General features: G+C 37.8%; 1 protein-coding gene and 1 long non-coding RNA gene across 5 annotated transcripts; one reads left to right on the plus strand and one right to left on the minus strand.

Annotated features, from left to right (window-relative positions):
- The first annotated feature begins 103 nt into the window (after positions 1–103).
- klhl17 (kelch-like family member 17) lies at positions 104–21,649 on the plus strand. 4 transcript variants are annotated; one of them, XM_055188731.2, is made up of 13 exons: positions 104–330; positions 8,425–8,686; positions 8,987–9,052; positions 9,699–9,820; positions 11,933–12,154; positions 14,495–14,611; positions 14,701–14,914; positions 14,997–15,141; positions 15,749–15,916; positions 17,383–17,471; positions 18,956–19,029; positions 19,139–19,320; positions 19,693–21,649. In XM_055188731.2, the coding sequence occupies exons 2-13, from the start codon at positions 8,473–8,475 to the stop codon at positions 19,919–19,921; spliced, it is 1,842 nt and encodes a 613-aa protein (XP_055044706.1). In that variant the 5' UTR covers positions 104–330; positions 8,425–8,472; the 3' UTR covers positions 19,922–21,649. The 4 variants fall into 4 exon arrangements, with proteins under 4 accessions (XP_055044706.1, XP_055044709.1, XP_055044707.1 ...); XM_055188732.2 differs by lacking the exon at positions 104–330 and adding an exon at positions 1,043–1,189; XM_055188734.2 differs by lacking the exon at positions 8,987–9,052.
- On the minus strand, positions 8,700–16,820 carry LOC129431041 (uncharacterized). Its single transcript, XR_008639704.2, has 6 exons — positions 16,509–16,820; positions 16,058–16,121; positions 15,729–15,879; positions 11,880–12,145; positions 9,679–9,785; positions 8,700–9,039 (listed from the first exon to the last, which is right to left on the minus strand). It is a non-coding gene; the product is annotated as an uncharacterized lncRNA (long non-coding RNA).
- Positions 21,650–22,333: the final 684 nt, after the last annotated feature.

The raw sequence follows: 22,333 nt of genomic DNA on the forward strand, positions 1-22,333 counted from the left end.
TTAGGTCTTATCGTCTGATTGTTTCGTGTGACAGAATTTATTGCAACTTTGTTGGTACTGTCGATCTTCACTTAAAAGTGTCACGACAAAAGGCACGAGCATTTGTGTCAGGCGTTACATGCTCAACAGCATATTAAAAGATATGAAACGCCGATGTGTGCGGCGAGACAGACGTCTGTTTTGATGCGACATGTGATGTAGCATGTCAACCCACCAAACGCGACAGAATAAACCCCCACATCAATCAAAATTAATCACAAACAGACAAAACTGGAGAGAGCTTCACACAGAAAGAAGCGAGTCTTGTCAAGCAGACACAGACGACGACAGGTCAGTTTGATCTCATGCAAACCAAAACATTTCAGATGACAATAAAGGCGACTTTTATTTGCATATGCTTATGTTTCTGGCTTTATGAAAATGTACGTTATGCATACAGATGCTTGCTTTTTTCCAAGCTGCAGTGTTATGAAATTGCTTTATCGCAATGTGCTCTTTGTTCAGACAGTATGTATCTGAAAGTTTCAGTTAGAACAGCATTAATCAATCATTCGTGTTTGATGTTGTAGTTTTAATAAAGCATTTAACAGATCACGTGTCAGCTGTCAATGTAGCTGATCCCTTTACGAATTTATTATACCATATGTAAGTGATTACATTAATTGTAATGTGATATTGCAATTAAAAGCTTAGTTCAATAATATGTGATTGATACTGCACATAATACTGACAATTTAAGGCTGAACCTCATGATTTTAGTTCCTTATATATAACTTCAAGTGTGGTTTTTGTTGCGCTCGAAACAGCAGACAGATTTCCTGACATACACAATGAACAGTTTTTAAGGTGAGGCGATTTAATCGTTTTTAAGGTAGCTTTCAAACATTGCAATAACAGTACTATAATAATATCCTACGATACCTTGTGTATTTCTGTTTAATTTAAGCAATTTTAATGACGCTTTGTTTAAGAGAAAATTGATTTGGATCGCAAAAAACTGGGCGACCTTAAATTGTGACGTCAGCGTGCAGCCCTCATGCGGCTTTCATTTACGTCAACACACAAACCCCCCATAACTGAGGCGTTATGCATGTTTTAAATGCGCTGATATCCTGGACCGCTGCATTGTAGGACCAAAATATCACTAAAGGAAACTGTAGAGAGACACGACTACAGTCCATCAGTTCAGGTAATGCAGGTTATATTTGCTGTTAATGTGCTGGATAATTTATATGGATAACGAGAGGAGGGGTTGTAAAGATGCTCTGGATGGCACACAGTGTGCTGAGTCAGATTTAATGATACTGGAGCTGTTTGTAGGGATTGTATTTAACTGTACAGTAAAGATAGGGAAGGAAAAGCATTTCTCTATATTTTCTGTCAGATTTTTGAATAGTATACTTCTAAAGGCAATAATGTTTTTTTGCCCAAAATGCCATTATTATTATTACTGTATAGTCACTTACAATATTAAGGGACCTTGAAATTGCTGTAACACGCTTTTAGTGTTTCTGTTGTTTTGATCTCTTTTACTGTCACAAGTATCACATTTTATTATTATTTTATTTTTGCAGATGTTTTGCATATGTAATCCCAATGCATAGTTCGATTTAGTTATACTCTAAGTTTAAAGTTTATGTAAAGTATTTATGTAAGGTATATTACAGTATAGTTAGACCATTCAGTAGGTTAGCTATGTGTAAGTTTATATGTTAAATGTTTAGCAAGGGGTCCTGTAAGTCACAACATTTTGATCAGGGCTCCAGACTAACTTTTCACTAGGAGCACAGTGGCCCCCAACTGAAAATTTTAGGGGCGCAACCAAAAAATGTAGGGGCACACACCGTAAATCAGCATGCTAACCAAATAATCACCTTTCTACAAATTTCCTAATAAATACTTAGATGATAGATGCAGAAAGTACAATGTGCTGTTTCAAATTCAGTGTCACTTCAGAAAAAAAAAGGTCAAATTTACTGGTCGCACATGTGCGACTGGATGTAAAATTCAGTGGCACACTCTCAAATTTTGGTGGCATTGCTGTAAGACACATCTCCGCGCGCTAGGGCTTAAATTACGAGCATATGAGATGGCATGCGCGCGTGAGGGTTTAAAAGGAGCTCGCAATCTTTTGTTTCCTCGCTTGCAGATCTGTTATGCTCTTGCGATAACACTTTTGCACGCGCGCGGGTATCAGTGATGCGCTCGTTCTTTTTGGCACAGAAATGCCGTCATAAAATGCCACCATTTGGGGGCAGTCTGGAGCCCTGGTCTTCACATATAGCGTAATGAAAGCTCACCTGAACATGAACTATAGTAATAACACATACATTTACATTTATGCATTTGGCAGACTATTTTATCCAAAGCGTTACAACCCAAGGTATACATTTTATTAGTGTATGTAATCACTAGGATTCAAACCCATAACCTTTCCAGTGCGCAATAAGTAAATACTGAGCTACAGTAACATTATACACTACTACACAATAATAGTTAATAACAGTTAAAACCTTGGTTATAATAGTAATAGAGGGTATGCATTGACGTCACATTTCCACGTGACCACGCCGGAACTCGCCCTGTTGAGTGGCAAACGTTCAACAAAATGGCTGGTTTTCATAGCGGCTGCTGCGAAATTGCCAGTAAAACTGACTATTATCAGGTTAAATTGAATTTAGTTGGACTTGATAGTAGAGGTGGACAATACTTAGTTACATTAGTTACATTTTCCAAGCATCTGTGCTTTATTAGGGAAAAAGTTTACTTCACTACATTCTAAAGCATAGAATCATACTGTGTATTCTTTAATATTGCATATTTACATTTATTTATTACCTAATTACATTAAAATTGTGTACTTTTACTTGAGTAAGAGTATGTTAATGTAAATATTAAATGTAAAACAAAAACTTGTGTTTATGAAATGTAATAGAGTAAAAATGATGATAATATGCTTTGGAATGTATGTTTTCCAAAGAAAAACACTGATACAATACAAATACTTGAAAAAAATACTTTTAAGTAGAATGTAAAAAAAAATACTTTTAAGTAGAATGTAAAATATTGATAGTGACCCTAGCAACTTGTCAAGCCACCTGTGGTCTGTGGACGTTGGCATGAACGATCAATTTACTTCTCCTTTCGGTGTTTTTTGGCAGTCTGTAAAACGATAGCTCCGAATTCTTGTTAATCTGTTAGTACAGTCTATCGCACAACAGATGTTTTCCATTTAGACACGTTTTCACTGTGTTTTCGCTGATTTCACACTGTACACAAATGCAGCCGCTCTGTCTTTTGCCACTCAGTGGGCATAACCGCAGTCATTCTCGCCGAAGGTGACGTCATGTGCATACCCTCTATTTTTTGGTTATACTTTTTTTTTGTTAAGCATCTCCTAAGCCAAGCTAACTTGTAACATACTGTATAACTTTTCAGCAATGCTGAACATCTCAGCTTGTTTTTTAGACAGAGGCAACTTAACCGGAGGGTTTACCAAACTACAAATAACTGTGTGTAACAGTTTCATCTCTTCTGCACGTTTTAAACAATTAATTAGTAACCTCAGGTTTCAGACCCCATGTTTGCTTTGTATAACTAAAAGATTTATACATCCGAAACCCTGTTGCCATTTTGTGGGCAGCCACATGGCTTCTGGCTGCAATACTGAGCCCATTACTCTATGGGCTTTCTGCGGTCTTTCACCTGTTGTCTGTTTTGTGGAGTAACATGAGTACTGCTGTACAGCTGCGGGGAGTATTTTTAGCTTAAACAACACTTTATAATCAATTTATTTACAAAACCATTCCATTGTGCAATGTTTTATTTGTTTGTTTAAACAGTATTCACAGCAACACTTATTTTGGACCTTGATTATCCGTGAAACGGATTGCTATTTATCGCCCGCCTTTAAAATGTCTCTCATAACCCGATCCAATTTTCCCACACAAATTGTATGACAGATATGAGCACACATGTTACCGTGGGCACTGTGGTTTCTATAGTGATGCTCTTGATGGAGGAATCATTGTGTACAGCTGGTTCTCACAGGCCTGGTTCCAGTCATACCATAGGATCCTTCAGCTGGAACACAGTTTCACTCTTGTAATAAATCTGTGCAATGAGTTGGTCTATTTGCCAGCCTGTATGAATGAGAGAGATCAAAATTAAAAAGCATTTCAGCCCTCAGGCCAGTCAGAAAGGCCATTGACTTTTAAGTAGAAAGCCCTACGTAGCGATAAGCCTTGAAATGAGTGAAAATGTATTAATTTGTGAAGTGTTGTTTTTCATATTTAATGCTTGAGAGCTTCGGTCTGACGTACTTTCCCTGTTATGATCCCCTAGCGTTCGTCTGTTTGTTTAAAATGCCGGTCTGTCTAACTGGCGGCCTCCAATATGTTGTATGAAAGGCAATAGTAAAACATAAACAAGTAAATAAGCAAGGGATTCACAACAGTAATGTCTCAGTTTGTGCAATTGATAACATTTTATTAGTCTTACTGTGTAAGTATTCAAAGATTCAATGAAATTGAGCAGTTTTTTACATATTAAAACTTTTATTATTAGTCAGTCCTTTTTAACCTTCAGAAGAATATAGGATTAGGGATACGTAACGATTAATTGTGATTAATCTATAGCACAATAAAAGTTTTTGTTATATATATGTATGTGTGTGTGTGTGTGTGTGTGTGAACTGTGTTATGTATATATAAATATGCACACATGCATGTATACTTTTAAGAATTTTTTTTATATATTAAGTATTTATATATAATTATAAATTATACATACATATAAAAATGCTTATACACATGTAAACATTTCTTTAATATATACATGCATGTGTGTGCATTTATCTATAAAAAGTAATTATACACAGTTCTAGGGCTGTGTATCGCCAACAGTTTCCCGATTCGATACGTATCCCGATACAAGGGCCCCGATACGATGCGCATCACGATACAAGACTATTACATTGTTCAGAATTAAGTAACATTATTACTATTATTTAGGGATGCACCGATAGGATTTTTTTGGGCCGATACCGATACCGATTTAAACAGACAACTTCTGGCCGATTCCGATGCCGATACCGATATTAAACACTTGTATACAATACTATACAGTTGGTCTATTAGCTAGTTTATTTCTGCATCAAATTATTTTTACTGAACATGGATTGAATCTAATTAACATTCAACTGACCAACAAAGTAAGAGAGGCACAAATTAAGCTAAAACAAATATAATAAGACTGCATGACAACCTGCAAAGGTGGTTTTTGCTATTCAGCATTTATTTTATTAACAACATTAACTCATTTTTTACATATAATGGATTTCTTTATGCAGTTAATTAATAAACAATCGGTATCTGCCTTTCTTGTGCTATTGCCGATATGCCGATGGTTTCAAATTCATCAAAAATCGGCCGATAAATATCTGCGACTGATACATCGGTGCATCACTACTATTATTGTTTAATGTACATTGAATAAGCAGTGTTGTAACAGTTGTCTTTTTGCCATTCATTTATTAGCTTTTGGTGTAACTCATAGAAATTCTTAAAATCTCAGAGTTAATACTTAAGTTGTGTTTTTTTTAAACAGTTTTACAAAGAAAAAGTGTCTTACTCTAGGCATTATATTTGTCTCTCATTTTATTATTCTATATCTATTTATATATGTGTAAACATGCAGTCAGACTTAATACTATTTAATAGAAATCAGATTATTAATGTGACAGCTATAGTTTGAAGTAGCTCTGTATCTCTTCTCTAGATGTACACTTTTCACATGCAAATTTTTGTCGTGTTTCTTCACTAATGCGTTAGTACTGTTTTATAAGAGAGTGACTAATAAGTATAGGCTAAGATATCTTCGCTTTCATACTGAACTCATTGATTTTAAATACGCGAGAGAGAGAGAGAGAGAGAGAGAGAGAGAGCGGCTCGCAGGCACGTGCGCCAGCGAGACAGACACGTAAAGTGAAAGTATACCCCGCTACCTTTAACTCTACGTACTCCGCAGGACACATGCGTGCGTCCTTTCCATATAGATCACGCATCAGCCGCGATTGGTCACGTTACTTTAAAAAGTGCATCCGAATCGATACGGAAGATGCTGTATCGATGCGCGCATCGTCAGGCGTCCATGACGATGTATCGTCGTATCGATATTTTGAACACAGCACTACACAGTTCACACACATATATGATGTAAACAAAAACTTATGTTCTGCTATAGGTTAATTGCGATTAGAGCCCGATTGATAAAGGATTTTGAAGGCCGATACCGATACAAATGTTTGTTGGTTTTAAAATCCGATGTTCCAATATATCGGCCGATTTTTTATTTCAGAAACGCGCAACAAAACATTAACAGATTTCCCTAACATTAGTTATTTGTAGTTATTTATGAGTTTTACCTAAAATAATATGATAATGCATTTTAAAAAGAAACTTGTTTCTTTTATTGTCTCGTGACCAACTCACCATGAACTCTCTTAACCGTTGTTCTCTCTGCCCGACTCTGGCTGGATCAGCATTGTTGCAGGATATGTGACACGTTGTACACGAGTGTTGCCAACAGGAAGGTTGTAGAGTGCCCTCTGGTGGACAACCTATACAACAGCAACACTCATGACATGGTTAAAGGCCGTTTTGTCCGTTTTTGTTTTTTTAAATATTCATTTATCGGCCATTATGAATGCCGATACCGATAGTTTGGAAAATGCCTAATATCGGGCGATAATATCGGGCCGCCGATATATCGGTCAGGCTCTAATTGCGATTAATCGCTATGCATCCCTAAAGCATATCGCATTTTAGAGAACATTTGATTGGACAAAAATTGTTGTATATACCTATGAGTGGTCAATTTTTTTATCCATTCCTCAAAAGGTTAAAGGGTGTCAATTTTATGTTAATAAATGTTAACTCCTTCATCCAAAATTGCGTACTGTGACAGTACGTACTGAATAAGATGAAGTACCTAGTCATCGAATTATGGACGACGTACAACATTCAACATGTTGATACATCACCTGACATACATCGTCATGACCACCAGCTAAACCAGCACCAAACCAGAATGGGAATTATGCTGGTCTATGCTGTTTTTTTTTAGGAAGTCCATCTGGATTTAATAACAATTAGTCTAGGCGGTCCATCTTATTGTGAAAAAAATGTCTAATAAGTCTTTTTATATTTTATTAACAGTAATTTATCAAGTTGCTTCAGTCCACTTGTTTATGTGTATTTGGCGCCACCATAGACTTTAAAAAAGATGAATGTATTGTACATGACGTCACCCATAGAATTCTGAAGATCGTTTTTGAAGCTTAAAGTAGGTGGTGCCTGCCGTCGCCATCTTGTCCGCGCGTCATCGCGCATCACTCGCGGATATCCGAAAATGGGTAAAGACGTGGGACGTGGGTAAAGCTGAGGTGGCTGGTTGATAAAACCACGCCCGCCTAGCTTGACTCTAGTGACAGCAGTGGCTGTTCAAACATCACTCAAGTGGCCACACCCTTAATAATGCAGGACTTTAAGGCTTAATATAATTAAAACGGATGAGTAACAAAAAAAATCCCCCCTTCTCACAGTTGTCATGGACAAAATTAGCTATATAGAACAAAAACTATTTTTGTACCAAACTGTAAACATATTTTTTCTGCTCGAAAGATGGGCATTTTAACATGGATGTCTCTGAGAATTTTGGAGCCAGCCTCAAGTGGCCACTTGATGAATTGCTGTTTAAAACACTTGCGTATTGGCTTCATTGGAGAGATCAGAAGGTTGCCCCTCTGGTGCCACGCCACCACCTCCCGCATTTTTGCGGGTGCACAGTTTGATTGACATGTAATAGTCAAGAACTCGAATATAAGGTGACATTGTTTATTGAGAGGCATTTCCATAAAAACGCCTCTCCTTCTTCGCCACTGGTTGACTGCTGTCCCTGGGGCTCATGGGATAGTAAAGTGTCCATCGAAAACTTGCCAGAAGTAGGAGGTCATCTGGGTACTTTTTGCCTACTGTTTTTCGAATACTATGAATTTGTACATATACTACTTCCCTCGCCTACTGATTTTCACCTACTGTGTAGTATGGAAGTAGACGATTTCAGACACAGCTAACATTTAGGAATGCATTAGCATATACACTCTTAAAAATAAACCATTCAGTCAAATTTTCTTAAGAAAACTATTTCTTTCTTGATAAAGATATTAAAGATATAAAGGTTTTTCATGATACCATTCATGATACCATTTAGCCCAAAAATAGTTCTTCTATGTCATTTATTTTTAAAAGTGTGGTCTCAAAGCTAACCATCAGTGACTAAAAGCTACAAAACTTTGTTTCAGTTCTTTAAGAATGTGGTTCCTGTTTAAACACTGCTGACAGATGTGTTTTTTTCTGACTGAAGTTTCATAGAGCGAGGCCCAAGCATCAGCAGGCCTCAGTGAGCAACGGCATGATGGAGGGAGGTATGCAACTGCTGAACCGAGATGGCCACAGCATCTCGCACAACTCCAAGCGGCACTACCATGACTCCTTTGTGTCCATGAACCGCATGCGTCAGCGCGGACTGCTCTGCGACATCGTGCTCCATGTGGCCAACAAGGAGATCAAGGCGCACAAAGTGGTGCTGGCCTCCTGCAGTCCATACTTCCACGCTATGTTTACAAGTAGGTTGCATTTATCATGGGTTGGTTTTATCAATAAAAGTGATGTGTTGCAGCTATTATAAATTTAAATTACAAATAGTTGAATACTTCACCATAAGAAATTGCAAATTTTACCTTTCGTATTGATGTATTGTTTTTCAGTTTCTCACTGATTCCCAAGCATTAAGGTGTATTGTGTAGCTCAATGTTTGTTTTCTATGTGTACATTACCTCAGCTTCCCGTTCAAGCTTTTCCTTCCTGCCTTTTGTCATCTCCTGTTGTGTTTCCATGCTTTATTCTCTTCCCTGTCCTGGTCTCAGGTCAGCAGGTGCCTGGTCTTTCCTATTGCTCATCAATCCCGCTTCACCTGAGACTAGAGTGTGATGGTATGTGTCAGGACAGTGTGGGCTGCTCAAAGCCATGACTATTCTGAACTTACCATACACTACACTAACACCGATTAAACACATTGTTTATGTCAACTGAGTTGCATAATCTTCATCACATCTGGACTAATCTGTATTGACACGAGTAAGAGTCATGATAGGGAAATGTCTGTTACCAACATGATGAAAAACACTTTCGCTTTGAAAGTCTGTAGATGAATCCTTTTGGACCAGCATATTCAAAGCAAAAAATTGATAATCTCTTTATAAAACTACGTGGGAGCAAAAATCTGATGTTTTACTGCAGGCAGACAGGACAAAATGTGTTTAAGTGATCACTTAAGTGCAAAATCTAATTGAAGTGATCCGGGAATTTATTTCTATGTGTATTACTTTACAGATTAAAACTGAAAGTGAGTTCGAAGTCTCTTTATTTTTTTTTAGTGGTTGCAAGTCTTTGCATAAATCAATATACAGTCATTTGCAGTGACGACATGCAGACTTTTTTTTTGAGTCCTTTCTTATGCACTGCTGCCAGTTTATAAGACAAGTACAGCCACTTCACAGCCTCTAGGAATTAAATCACTGTGTGTAAAGTACTGGTAAACCCAGAACCACTTGCTTACCTGAAAAATGTTCTGTGCAGATGAAATGTCAGAGAGCCATCAGACCCATGTGACCCTGCATGACATTGACCCTCAGGCCCTGGAGCAGCTGGTGCAGTATGCCTACACTGCCGAGATCGTGGTAGGGGAAGGAAATGTGCAGGTACATCACATTTACTGTTTTTTTAAACATACTGATTGTTTAGGTTTATCCACCTTATTTTCGAACGCGGAAGTAAGAGATGTAACGTATTTCCCTTCTTTGTGTGAGACGTCCGTTTCAATAGCCAGCCGGTAGAAAACAGTGTCGTGGGAGCACGCATTAAACATGATTTATACCGTTATGATAAATATTTACCACACCTGCCATGTATGAACCAGTCTGAGGATGAAATTAAGTAGTGGCCTGATATCATATGAAGAGATATTCAGTCATTTCGTGTTGTTGCTCGGGTGACGGGTCTTCAATGTTCAACTGTAAGAGCACAGAGGCATACCTTTACAATGGAAAACTGTTTGTATCGACTGTTTGTATATGGAATAGACCAAGTCTTTGTGTTTTTAACCTTTTAGGCGATGGTTTAAAATGTCACAACTGTCCCTCTGGTGTGAGTCTTTTAAACTGTAATTTTTTATTGACTTCATCTTTCTCATTCAACACATTGTAAGTTATTTGAACAAACCATAATAAACATATTAAACTATTACATGTATTGAGTATTGTTTTTCGTTTTATGAAAATATTATTACATCGCTTCTTACGCACTAGATGGAGACATGTGCTTATGAAATTATTTGCTTATTTTAAAATGATTTGCTTTTTATTTAAAACATAACATAAGGAACACGCAACTAATAAGCAGTTTATGTCGTATATATTATGTACTGTAACTGCATTTTTATAATGATATAGCCTATATATCAGAATAAATAAACCAGCCAAATCAGCATAATTTTATCAGCATAATATTAGTTGTTTTTGTACAATTGTTTAGGGCTGCCTAATGATAAGTCACAACTATTCGTTTGCAGAATAAAAGTTTTTGTTTACATAATTATTAAACACAGTACATTAACAAATATTATGTATATATAAATATGAACACACGTGTATGTATAATTTTAAGGGAAAATACATTGATTTAATAAATATTTATATATGATATAAATTATACACATGCAAATATTTCTTAAATATATACATGCATATGTGTGCATTTATATATACATAATTATTATACAGATAACACTCAAAAACGTTTGCGTCTGCAAATGATTAGTCGTGATTAATCGTTAGGCAGCTCTACAATTGTTGTATTTATTGTTCACTGGCAGTTTCTATGAAATGTTTTACTGGATGGTTGTGTAATTACATTATGTGTGCCACATACACCCATGATTTACTGTGTTTGTATTAGCTATTATGGCAACACTAACTACACAAATGATGCCGGATTTCCTGGATTTCATAATAAACATTACAAAAATTACAAAAACAGTAAAAACGGCACACTTGTGTCCTTCGCAATAGACTACCATTAGCTGAAGTGGCTCACTGGAAGTCTTACACAAATGTGGCGGCACACACATTTACGTCAAAAATAAAGTGGATACCACAGGCCTGTTGAATGCTTTATTCTAATTGGTTGAGAAATGTTCCACGGGTAAGCATTATTTTTCAATAAACGCGCACCTGATCTTTCAAATGTCTTAAAATAATCACCAGAGCAATGTCTGTGGTAACCGTGGTATAAGCAGAATAATTTAATCCAGTCCTTTGAATTACTTGAAAATAATGCACACCTGAGGTGTAACGGCACTCCGCTTCGCATTATGATGCATTACCAAATTGGGTGTGCATTTTTTTCGGAAAAATTCAAGGGCTCGTCGTCAATACACACATATACAGCCACGGAAAAAAATAAAGACCACTTCAACATTATTTTCTAAATTTACTATTTATAGTTATGTATTTAAGTAAAATTATCCTTTTTGTTTTATTCTGCCAACTTTGACAACATTTCTGCCAAGTCCCTAATAAAAATAATGTTTTTATTCACATTTATTTACTGAAAATTGAAATGGGGAAAACATGGTCCTAATAGCAAAAAAGACAGTGTTTTCTAATCTTGAATACTGCAGAGAAAACAAGTTCAAATTCATTTCTCAATAACAAAATGCTAGTTTTCTATAATTGATAATTACATTGACACGCTTTCTACCTTTCTCCATCTTTATTTCATCATGTCCACTGTCTTGTTTTCACCCCGAGCAGACTCTGTTGCCGGCAGCAAGTCTTCTGCAGCTCAATGGAGTGAGAGATGCCTGCTGCAAATTTCTCCTCAGCCAGCTGGACCCCTCCAACTGCCTGGGCATCCGCGGCTTCGCAGACACTCACTCCTGCAGCGACCTGCTCAAGTCGGCCCATAAGTACGTCCTGCAGCACTTCGTAGAGGTTTCCAAGACTGAGGAGTTTATGCTATTGCCCCTGAAACAGGTCAGTGAGTTATCTCGTCAATTAAAGGTGCAGTGTGTAATTTTTAGAAGGATCTACAAAACTACATTATCAGGGGTGTATAATGACCTTACATAATGAACCGTTATGTGTTTATTACCTTATAATGAGATGTTTTTATCTACATACACCGAGGGTCCCCCCACATGGAAGTCGCCATTTTGGGCTGCCATGTTTCTACAGAAGCCCTTAATGGACAAACTGTTTTACTAAGTTGTCTCCGACGATGACCTGTTTGTCCGGTGGTGGCTACAGCAGCCTCTCCATGCGTTTCAAAAGCGAGGGGTGAGCAGTGGACTGAGCCGTTGGTTGCTTTTCACAACCTCACCACAAGATGGCGCTAAAATTTACACACTGCACCTTTAAGAGAAAATGCGTCCCTGCCAATGATGAGTTTTTACGGCAATACATATTTCTGCTATTATCAACTAGGTGCTGTTCTTACACAACTTTTTAAACACTGAACCATCCACGGTTAAAAAACAGTAAAAACTATGTGTGTTTTGATCATCGCACTGAATCTAATCTCTTAATAGATGTCCTTTACAAAAATGCAAAAACGGTGCTCAAAATTTGGTATTTTTAAATAAACCTAACCATATTTGAGAGGGGATAAAAAGAGAACGAATGAAGAAAAGTTTTTGTTGTTTGAAAGCAGAGGTTCTTTTCTTTCATTTGATATTTTGTATGTTTATATATTTAAAGGTGCAGTCTGTAGACTTCAGCGGCATCCAGCAGCGAGATTGCGAATTGCAACCAACGGCCCAGTCCACCACCCACCGAAACGCATAGAGAAGCCACAGCAGCCGCCAAAGGACAAACATATAGTTGTTCAGAAATGCGCTCTATACAGCAGTTTGTCAGTTTAGGGCTGCTGTAGAAACATGGCAGCACAAAATGGGGACTTCCATGTAAGGGGACCCACAGTGTATGTAGATAAAAACGGCTCATTCTAAAATAATAAAAACATCAGTTCATTATGTAAGGTCTTTATACACCACTGATAATATAGTTATGTTAATTATATTGCATTTCTGTCTTTAGATCCTTCTAAAAGTTACACACTGCACCTTTAAAGAAGGTTAGCAACTTTTTAAAAATGCTGACGAGTTTAGTTTGGTTGTCATGTGCTTTTACCCTCGTAGCAGTTCACAAACCATATGACTTTTATGTTTCTGTGGAAAAGAGAAATTAAGATAAGCTCTTTTCCAGATATTGTATGGTGACTGGGTGGGTCAAGCTCCAAAAAACAAAGAAGTCACCATAAATGCATCATTAAAGTTTTGGTGTAGCTGGCAAAATAATTATGGCAGCATTGACGTCAATGAGATTTGAAGACAATACACTCTAAAGCCAAATGTTGACTGTTGTAGGAATTTTTACAGCTTCATTAACAACAGCTTAATTTCACTATAGCATCTTAAGAAATGTAATAGTTCACCCAACTATCCCAGTGAACTATCCCTTTAAAACTTTACACACTCACTAGTTTATTCAACTTGTTTAATAATAGATCTATTCAATTTATAGTAAAATGGGCCATACATTCTGCCAGTTCAGTGACACATAGGTGCAAGGGAAGCCGAACCATAACAATCCCTTTTGGCTACGGATATCTAATTATATATAGGTTACTTACACCACTTCCTGTCACATTGGCCTTGAGTATTTAAAAACAAATCATCCGGCCTCTCCTGCTCTTTGTGTCTCAGCTGAGACCTTGATCCTTTCATCACCGTAGCAGGAGAAAAGTGAAGAAAAGTACCTGACCTTCACTTCAGTAAAGCTGGACACAGCTTGGTTTTTAAACCACCCCCTCACTACCTTCAAGTAAAAGCGGCATCATCATCAACCCATCAAAGCTAAAATGTCAGAGCTCATTGCAGTGACAGTGAAATAAATGCTCAGCATCAGCACCGTGTGTCACTTAGTGTCACGGGAGGTTTCTTCAGTACGTGTCAGTCATCCTTTGCAATATGCATTGACAACAATTTCAATTTTAGAAACCCCTCTTAGAATTTTGGGTATATACAGACTGCTGGTTGTGACTGAGGTCATTTGGTTTTATGATATCTGCCTGCTGTTTAAATGCAGATTAGAGAGAACCATTAGCTCTCTCTCTCTCTCTCGCCCTCAACAGCTGTTGTAGGCTGGTGGCACCATATTTAAGCCTGAAGACATGAGAAACGCTTATTTCCATGTCAACTGTGCCCTACTTAAACAAACATTCAGCAGTAGATGATGTTGCAGATAGGTGGATTTGCAAAAAGTGCTGCGGTTGTTGGTTTCTTGCAGTTATAATTCTGTCTGATTCTCCTGTAGGTGTTGGATCTCATCTCTAGCGATAATCTGAACGTCCCATCCGAAGAGGAAGTCTACAGAGCCGTGCTGAGCTGGGTCAAGCACGACACCGATGGACGGAGGCAACACGTGCCCCGGGTGAATCCATCAGCTTAAGATCAAAGTATTAACGCTTATTGAGAATTACGTCTCTGAGACTTTGTAGTGACTCATATTCCCTTCCCCAGCTGATGAAATGTGTGCGGCTGCCCCTGCTGACACGAGACTTCCTGATGAGCAACGTGGATACGGAGCTGCTCGTGCGTCACCATTCGGAGTGCAAGGACCTGCTGATCGAAGCGCTCAAGTATCACCTGATGCCCGAGCAGAGAGGCGTGCTCAGCAACAGCCGCACCCGGCCACGCCGCTGCGAGGGCGCCAGCCCGGTTCTCTTCGCCGTAGGTCTGTAAATCGTGGTTAGACGTGTGTAAGCTAAGGATGTGGTAGTAAATGTTGTTTTAAACAGTTCATGTGCATGTCACAGGTGGGGGGAGTCTTTTTGCTATTCATGGAGACTGTGAGGCATATGACACCAGGACTGACCGCTGGCACATGGTGGCGTCCATGTCAACACGGCGGGCACGTGTCGGAGTGGCGGCTATTGGAAATAAGCTTTATGCTGTGGGCGGGTATGTGGTGTCTGAATCATCATTGGTGGAGTTTTTAAGAGTGTTGACTTTCTTTTTTTAGCTAAAAGGGTAACACTTTACACTAAGGTTGTGTATATATATATATATATATATATATATACATACATAAAATCATCCTATATAATGTAAAAAACATTCTGTAAAAAATATAACCTTGAAATCTTTAAAGGGGACATTTCACAAGACTTTTTTAAAATGTCCAAATAAATATTTGGTGTCCCCAGAGTACATATGTGAAGTTCTAGCTCAAAATATGATATAATTTCAGATAATTTTTTATAGCATGTTACAATTGCCACTTTGTAGGTGTGAGCAAAAATGTGGTTGGAGAGTGCAGATTAAGGGGCGGTATTATCCCCTTCTGACATCACAAGGGGAGCCAAATTTAATGACTTTTCACATGCTTGCAGAGAATGGTTTACCAAAACTAAGTTACTGGGTTGTTCTTTTTTTAAATTTTCAGGTAGATAGAAGCACCGGGGACCCAATTAAAGCACTTAAACATAAAAAAGTCAGATTTTCATGACTTGAGTTAGGTCATGTCAAAGATTGAAATCAAACTTTACCTCAACTCTTCTTAATTCAGGTATGATGGCACTTCTGATTTGGCCACTGTAGAGTCATATGATCCAGTAACCAATGCGTGGCAGCCTGAGGTCTCCATGGGTACGAGAAGAAGCTGTTTAGGTGTGGCGGTCCTGCATGGACTGCTGTATGCTGCAGGGGGATATGATGGTGCTTCTTGTCTGAACAGGTATTTTTATTTCATGATGTGTTGATATAACCATGTAAAATTATTCCTTGTACGTAGTGAAACTTTTTATAATAGATTTCAGTAGAACTGACAACACAAATGATGATACAGTAGATTTCTTGGGAATGTTTGTGAATTTACCTCGTGAGATTTATTACAGCTGTAAACCACAATTCACACCATTGTTTCAGGAAGTAACTGGCAGCTAGTAAAGAGATAATATAATAGAAAGTAATGTGTTTAAAACATGATGCGAACGCATCCAACGTCCCTTTCACATATACAGTTTTTACGGGTAATTTACTGGTAAATTGCAGTTAAAAGGTCATGTGTGAACAGAACCTTTCTGGTAAATTGGTGCTGCCAAGAGAGGTTGTAAGATTACTAGTAATTTACCGGTAAGTGCTATGTGTAAACAAAAAATAGAGATTACTGGCATTTTGAACGGACGACGTTAGACCGCGCTGACAGCTTTGGGCCAATCATACCATTTTGATACCAATGACGTTTCCACACACACGCTGATCAAAAGTCGAGCACACCTGAAGTTAACGTCCGCATTTCTTCAACAAAGTTGTTTAAAACAGCTTACCATCTATCCGAATTGTCGACGTCCTTAGCACACTCTCTGTGAAGCCTAATGTGCAAACAGTACTGTTGTTCAAGATGCAGGTTCAGTTTGACGTCGCCTAATGTGAAAACAACAAAATATAACACTGAGTTTGTCGCGCGCCACAGGTAACTTTCACTTTCTCTCCAGCATTTTGATACTGATGTCTTACTCGTAAAAAGACGGAACGTTATTGCGTGTGTAAACAACACATTTTGCTATTTACTGTAAATTTATTCTGGTAAATTCATGGTAATTTACAGAAATCACTCTGTGAAAGAGGCTCATGTCTTAAAGGGAATTTAACATTCTGTCGTCATTTACTCACCCTGAAGTTGTTACAAACCTGAATACATTTCTTTGTTATGCTGAACACTAAGGAAAGCGGGTTTTTTTGGGGCACTATTGATTTCCATAGTATTTTTCTTATCTACTGTGGAAGTCAATGGGGCTTCTGTTTCCTGCTTGATAACAAATATCTTCCTTTGTGTTTAGCAAAACAAAGAAATGTATACAGGTTTGTAATAACTTGAGGATGAGTAAATGTTCATTTTTGGGTGCATTTTTGCGTGTCCACCCCCCAAAAAAATATTATGATATAAAACTAAACTTAAAATTTTAAATAAACAAAACATATTAATTTAAACAATACAGTGTTGTTGGTTAGTAGCCATATTTTTTTAGGTTTAATTACACAGAATGTATGATAAATTAATGCAGTCTTAAATCTGGGGGCCCCCTGGCACCATCTCACGGCCCCCAGTTTGAGAACCACTAATATAAAGATTTTTATAGGGGAACAGTGCATTATTTTTTAACTTTATGTCTCTTGCTTTCTCTTTGATTTTGTCTATAGTGCAGAGAGGTATGACCCCTTGACCAGTACCTGGACCTCCATCGCTGCCATGAGCACCAGGCGACGATATGTCAGAGTGGCCACACTAGGTTAGTTATCCGGTACATGTTTCTGTTTGCCCTGTAATACAAGCAACAAACTACAAAACACAGTAGTTGTAACTGGTGAATGTCCTTTGTGTTTACTTTAAATGGTACATTTCACAAGACTTTGAAAGATGTCAAATAAATCTTTGGTGTCTTCAGAGTTCTTTTGTGAAATTTTAGCTCAAAATACCATATAGATAATTTATTATAGCATGATAAAATTGCCACTTTGTAGGTGTGCAAAAATGTGCAAATGAGCTGATCTCTGCACTAAATGGCAGTGCTGTGGTTGGATCTGGTGCAGATTAAGGGGCGGTATTTATCCCCTTCTGACATCACAAGGGAAGCCAAATTTGAATTTTTTCACAAGCTTGCAGAGAATGGTTTACCAAAACTAAGTTACTGGGTTGATCTTTTGCACATTTTCTAGGTTGATAGAAGCACTGGGGACCCAATTATAGCACTTAAACATGGAAAAAGTCAAATTTTCATTATATGTATAAGATTATATAATCTGTGACCCTGAATGTGATTAAGGGTGATTTCGTAGAAGCTTTGATTGCCTGGTCCGAATCGAAGTTCGATTATTCCCTCTTTGCCCGCTGGTCTCTTTTCACATTATATTATTTGGCTCTGATTCACAGTACACATCAAGGTGCAGCCCTGCACCGATGTTGTTAGGCATCGGCTATAAATAACATCGCACCAAAAAAGTAGTTTTGGTAATTAGTTTTGCTATCAAAGAATCAATACAGTATTTTACCAAAGTAAGTGGACTGTCTGCCGAAGTTTGTGGATGCAAGCCACTTTAGCAGAAATGAACAGAAAGATACTTAGCGCGTCACTTCCGCTTGTCATAAGTGTAAATGAGCACAAATACAATGTGCAAATACGTTATTTTTAATGTAGATGCATGGCAAGCGTGCTTAAATGGAGAGCGCAAAGTACGCAGTGCATCGCTCTGTTTTTCAGGCATGCCTACGCAGCTAATTTTTTTTTTTTCAGAATGCCGCCTCCACACCGCAGCCAGGTCATGTAACAAGAACCAACCAATCAGCTTCACTCTTTACGTATCAACATTGGGTGATGTAAACATTAGATCATTCCATATTATGAAGGAACAGCTGATCATAGCTGTACAGGGATGCACAGAACGAACAAACTGCCAATTTTGACACCAATAAAAGAAACAATGTATGAAGACACATTACTGAATCTATAGGGAGTGCGGCTCAATGTTGCTTAGCAACGGCACGCAATCGGAGCGCATCCCCCAAGTGCATTGGAAAGAAGGAGGAAAGCGACACGGTCACGTTTTCTGCACGGTTTTATACACAAAATGTAAACCGCCTCGGACTCGGTGCGGTTTGTGGGTGTGCACTCGAGTTCACATCATCCAAGCGAACCGAACTCTGCCGTCAATCGGCCCGGGTGCGAACCAAAACTGCTTTTGTGAACCCCCCCTTACTCTGTGTTTGTTCTTTCAGATGGCAGTCTATATGCGGTCGGTGGGTACGACAGCTCTTCGCACTTAGCCACTGTAGAAAAGTATGACCCGCAGGTAGGCGATACTTTACCGTCAGTGTTAAAAGTGTTTCCATGGCATATTTGGCAAGTTTTATCACAAAGCAATTGACTAAGGTAATAATTACCTCAACTTCTCTTTCTAGAGTAATGCGTGGACTGCCATTGCCAACATGTTGAGCCGGAGAAGCAGTGCGGGTGTGGCAGTATTGGAGGGCATGCTTTATGTGGCCGGGGGCAATGATGGCACCAGCTGCCTAAATTCTGTGGAAAGATACAATCCAAAAACCAACACCTGGGAGGGAGTGGCCCCTATGAACATACGCAGGTTTGATAGCTTTCATGATATGTGGGTAAATTATGAGTCAGTACATAGCAGTTTTACAAATAGGGATGTCAAAATGACAGTATATCAGTAACAAGTCGATACTGAAATGAAAGCGTAATGATTTCTACAGCATTGGCGGCACCACTGTGTGTCAAAACATTGGATCTGTGCCTGATAGCTGAAAACCAGCACTTTTATATCTCATTTGTACATTTCTATTACAAATGTATTTATTTATTTCATTTAAAATGTGTGTTATTTTTTTAATTTACCATTGAACTTGATATTGCTATCACCTATTGCAGTGATATTGTGTCAAACTTACAAAACATGGTCCAGTCTTCAATGCATTTTCATTTCCTTGATCTTCAGGAGTACTCATGACCTGGTTGCCATGGATGGCTGGTTGTACGCCGTTGGAGGCAATGATGGCAGCTCCAGTCTCAATTCCATAGAGAAGTACAACCCCCGTAGCAACAAGTGGGTGGCAGCCTCATGCATGTTCACACGGCGTAGCAGCGTGGGAGTCGCCGTCCTGGAGCTGCTCAATTTTCCTCCGCCGTCCTCTCCCACGCTTTCCGTCTCCTCCACAAGTCTTTGACATAGGGTAAAGACCCGGCTTAGCTCTAGCGGCCTGCCTTGCGTGGCCAAGAGGCGCAACTGTTCGGTGTGAAAACCGAACGACGAGGAGTGTTTCACGGGGCACAGCGCCCTCCCTCTGCCTGGAGGAACATGACGGCATTCCACAGATCATGAGGATAGATATCGGGGGAAAACACACTCTCACACACTTTAAACCTCAACATCCCTCACCCTTGAGAAAACCTAGTGCTTGAAAGTGCAAAATAATATTGCTCTGCCATTTTGCGGTCACTTTGTGTATGATGTAACTAAATTGATTTATGTTTATGATTTTTTAAATATTAATATATATATATATATACACAAAAAAATCTACTTTAGGAATGTAGCTATTGACAGGATCTGCTGCGCATGTTTACATAAATTGTGTTTTGGCAGACAAAATATTGTAGTAGTGCTGCTGTGCCACACTAGGTGGCAGTAACGCGCAATGCTGCCCTGTCTTACGATAGAATCGCATGGACATGTAATAGAAGAGCTGTAAAAAAGTTGGCAAAACGGTGGCTGGGCGCTATGTACACATAAGTGTGATCAAATCATGTTGACAATAATATATATTTTATGTATTTTCGTATTTATTTATCTATAATAATGTATGATACACTCAGAAATGTTTGAAGGACCACCTCTGTCTTTACAGAGGGAAGATATAACGTTACTGTTGTTTTTTTTTGGAGATGCTTAGTATATTAGAGAAGCACTGGTGTTATGAAGATCGGTATGAAATGTGATTTTAGAAAGTGAATCAGGTATTTTAGTGTTCTACAGTTGTGTTAAAAAATGAAAAGGCCTTTACGAGTTGAGCTTTATGTGTATAAACATACAAATTAACACACATATACCACTAACCAGGTGAAATGTCATTGTACTTATAGTACATATAGCCATACTATTTAAACTATAACTAACTGTGACATAAAAATCTGCACTTTCACACATCTCGTGTTTTTGAAACTAATTTTGATTAGTATATGGATGTCCTAAGAGTTTAATATCAAGCTCTTATATACTTGTTCATCAGTTTATTGCTTGTTAGATCAAATTGAGGTTTTGGATTTTTTTTCCATAAATGCATAACATTGTATATGCATTTTCTAAACATTGCTTATTTGCCATCCGTTTGTGTTGTGATGTCATTGGTAACAGCAACTACCAATGCATCTTTTTACCTCAAGACTAAAGGTAGATTTTAATGATAGCATGGTTTACCCCAAAACAATAGGAGATTAGTCACTGCCATTTCACTTGTAGCATAGCATTATATGATTTCAAAACTTCTGAGAAGTTATGATTTGTTTTCCTTGTTTTAAGGACTTGATTTAAAGAATCTCATTTGAGGTCAGTGTATGTGTTGATGTCCAGGGTGTTCACATTTTGTAATGGTAGTGAGTCTTGCACTTTGATGACTATATACATAAAACACAGGTCGACCATTCACCCCGCTGTAAAAAATATCATGTATATAACCAAATATCTCTCAGACTTTGTGCAATGTTTGCGTAACTGTGGCTTTAGTTTTTTTTATGGTAATGTTGTTGAATGTGTCCTTTATTTATATTGTGCTGGTTATGTTTAGCTGTATTTAAGAACAAATTTGCACTAATGTCAAATGGAGCAATACAGTGCTGTATAAAAACACAACACTACTGTAAATGAAATAAAGCTGTTTTCAGGTGTTTGATGTGAACTGTTGTACTTGTAATACGTATACACATATTAATAGGTAGTTTAAGTGTGAAGTACAATTTCCTGTCTAAATTTAAAAATAATGAATATACATTAAATATATTATAAATATTAAAAATAATATAATTGTAAATTATGATTTAACTTGCGTATAAATATTTTGATAAAACTTCAGTATGGGGAACACATTCACTATTAACTACGTATTTTGCCTCAATAAACTCCTAATTTACTGCTTATTAATACTTAGCAAGGTAGTTGCTGTAGTTACTGGGTTGGATTAAGGGATGAAGAATATGGTCATGCATTAATTTGTGCTTTATAAGTACTTATAAACAGTGTTGGGGGTAACGCATTACAAGTAATGTGCATTGCGTAATAATATTACTTTTCTAAGTTAACGAGTAAAGTAACGCATTACTTTATAAATGTACAAATTAATATTTGAGTTACTTTTTTTAAAAAGTAATGCAAGTTACTTTTCAGTTTAATTAATTCAATTTAAAAATAAAATAATGTACTGAATTAAACTGAACATATTTATGCGCGTTTTCTCAATGAATTAATTTGAATGAATTACGGTGAAATGCCGCCACATCCAAAAGCCAGAGGGCGCTCTCGTGCAGAAACTCCAATTGTGCCACAGAAGAAGTAGCATTACAAAGCTATTCCAGGAAATGTCTAG

Source organism: Misgurnus anguillicaudatus, chromosome 13 (genome assembly GCF_027580225.2).
Source record: "Misgurnus anguillicaudatus chromosome 13, ASM2758022v2, whole genome shotgun sequence".
Classification (NCBI taxonomy): Eukaryota; Metazoa; Chordata; class Actinopteri; order Cypriniformes; family Cobitidae; genus Misgurnus; species Misgurnus anguillicaudatus.

Excerpts from the sequence above, each read along its gene's own strand:
- klhl17 (XM_055188731.2), top strand. The coding sequence starts at position 8,473 with ATGATGGAGGGAGGTATGCAACTGCTGAACCGAGATGGCCACAGCATC. Across the intron at positions 14,612-14,700 it reads GGAGGCAACACGTGCCCCGG|CTGATGAAATGTGTGCGGCT; the intron begins GTGAATCCATCA and ends TCCCTTCCCCAG. Across the intron at positions 17,472-18,955 it reads TGTCAGAGTGGCCACACTAG|ATGGCAGTCTATATGCGGTC; the intron begins GTTAGTTATCCG and ends TTGTTCTTTCAG.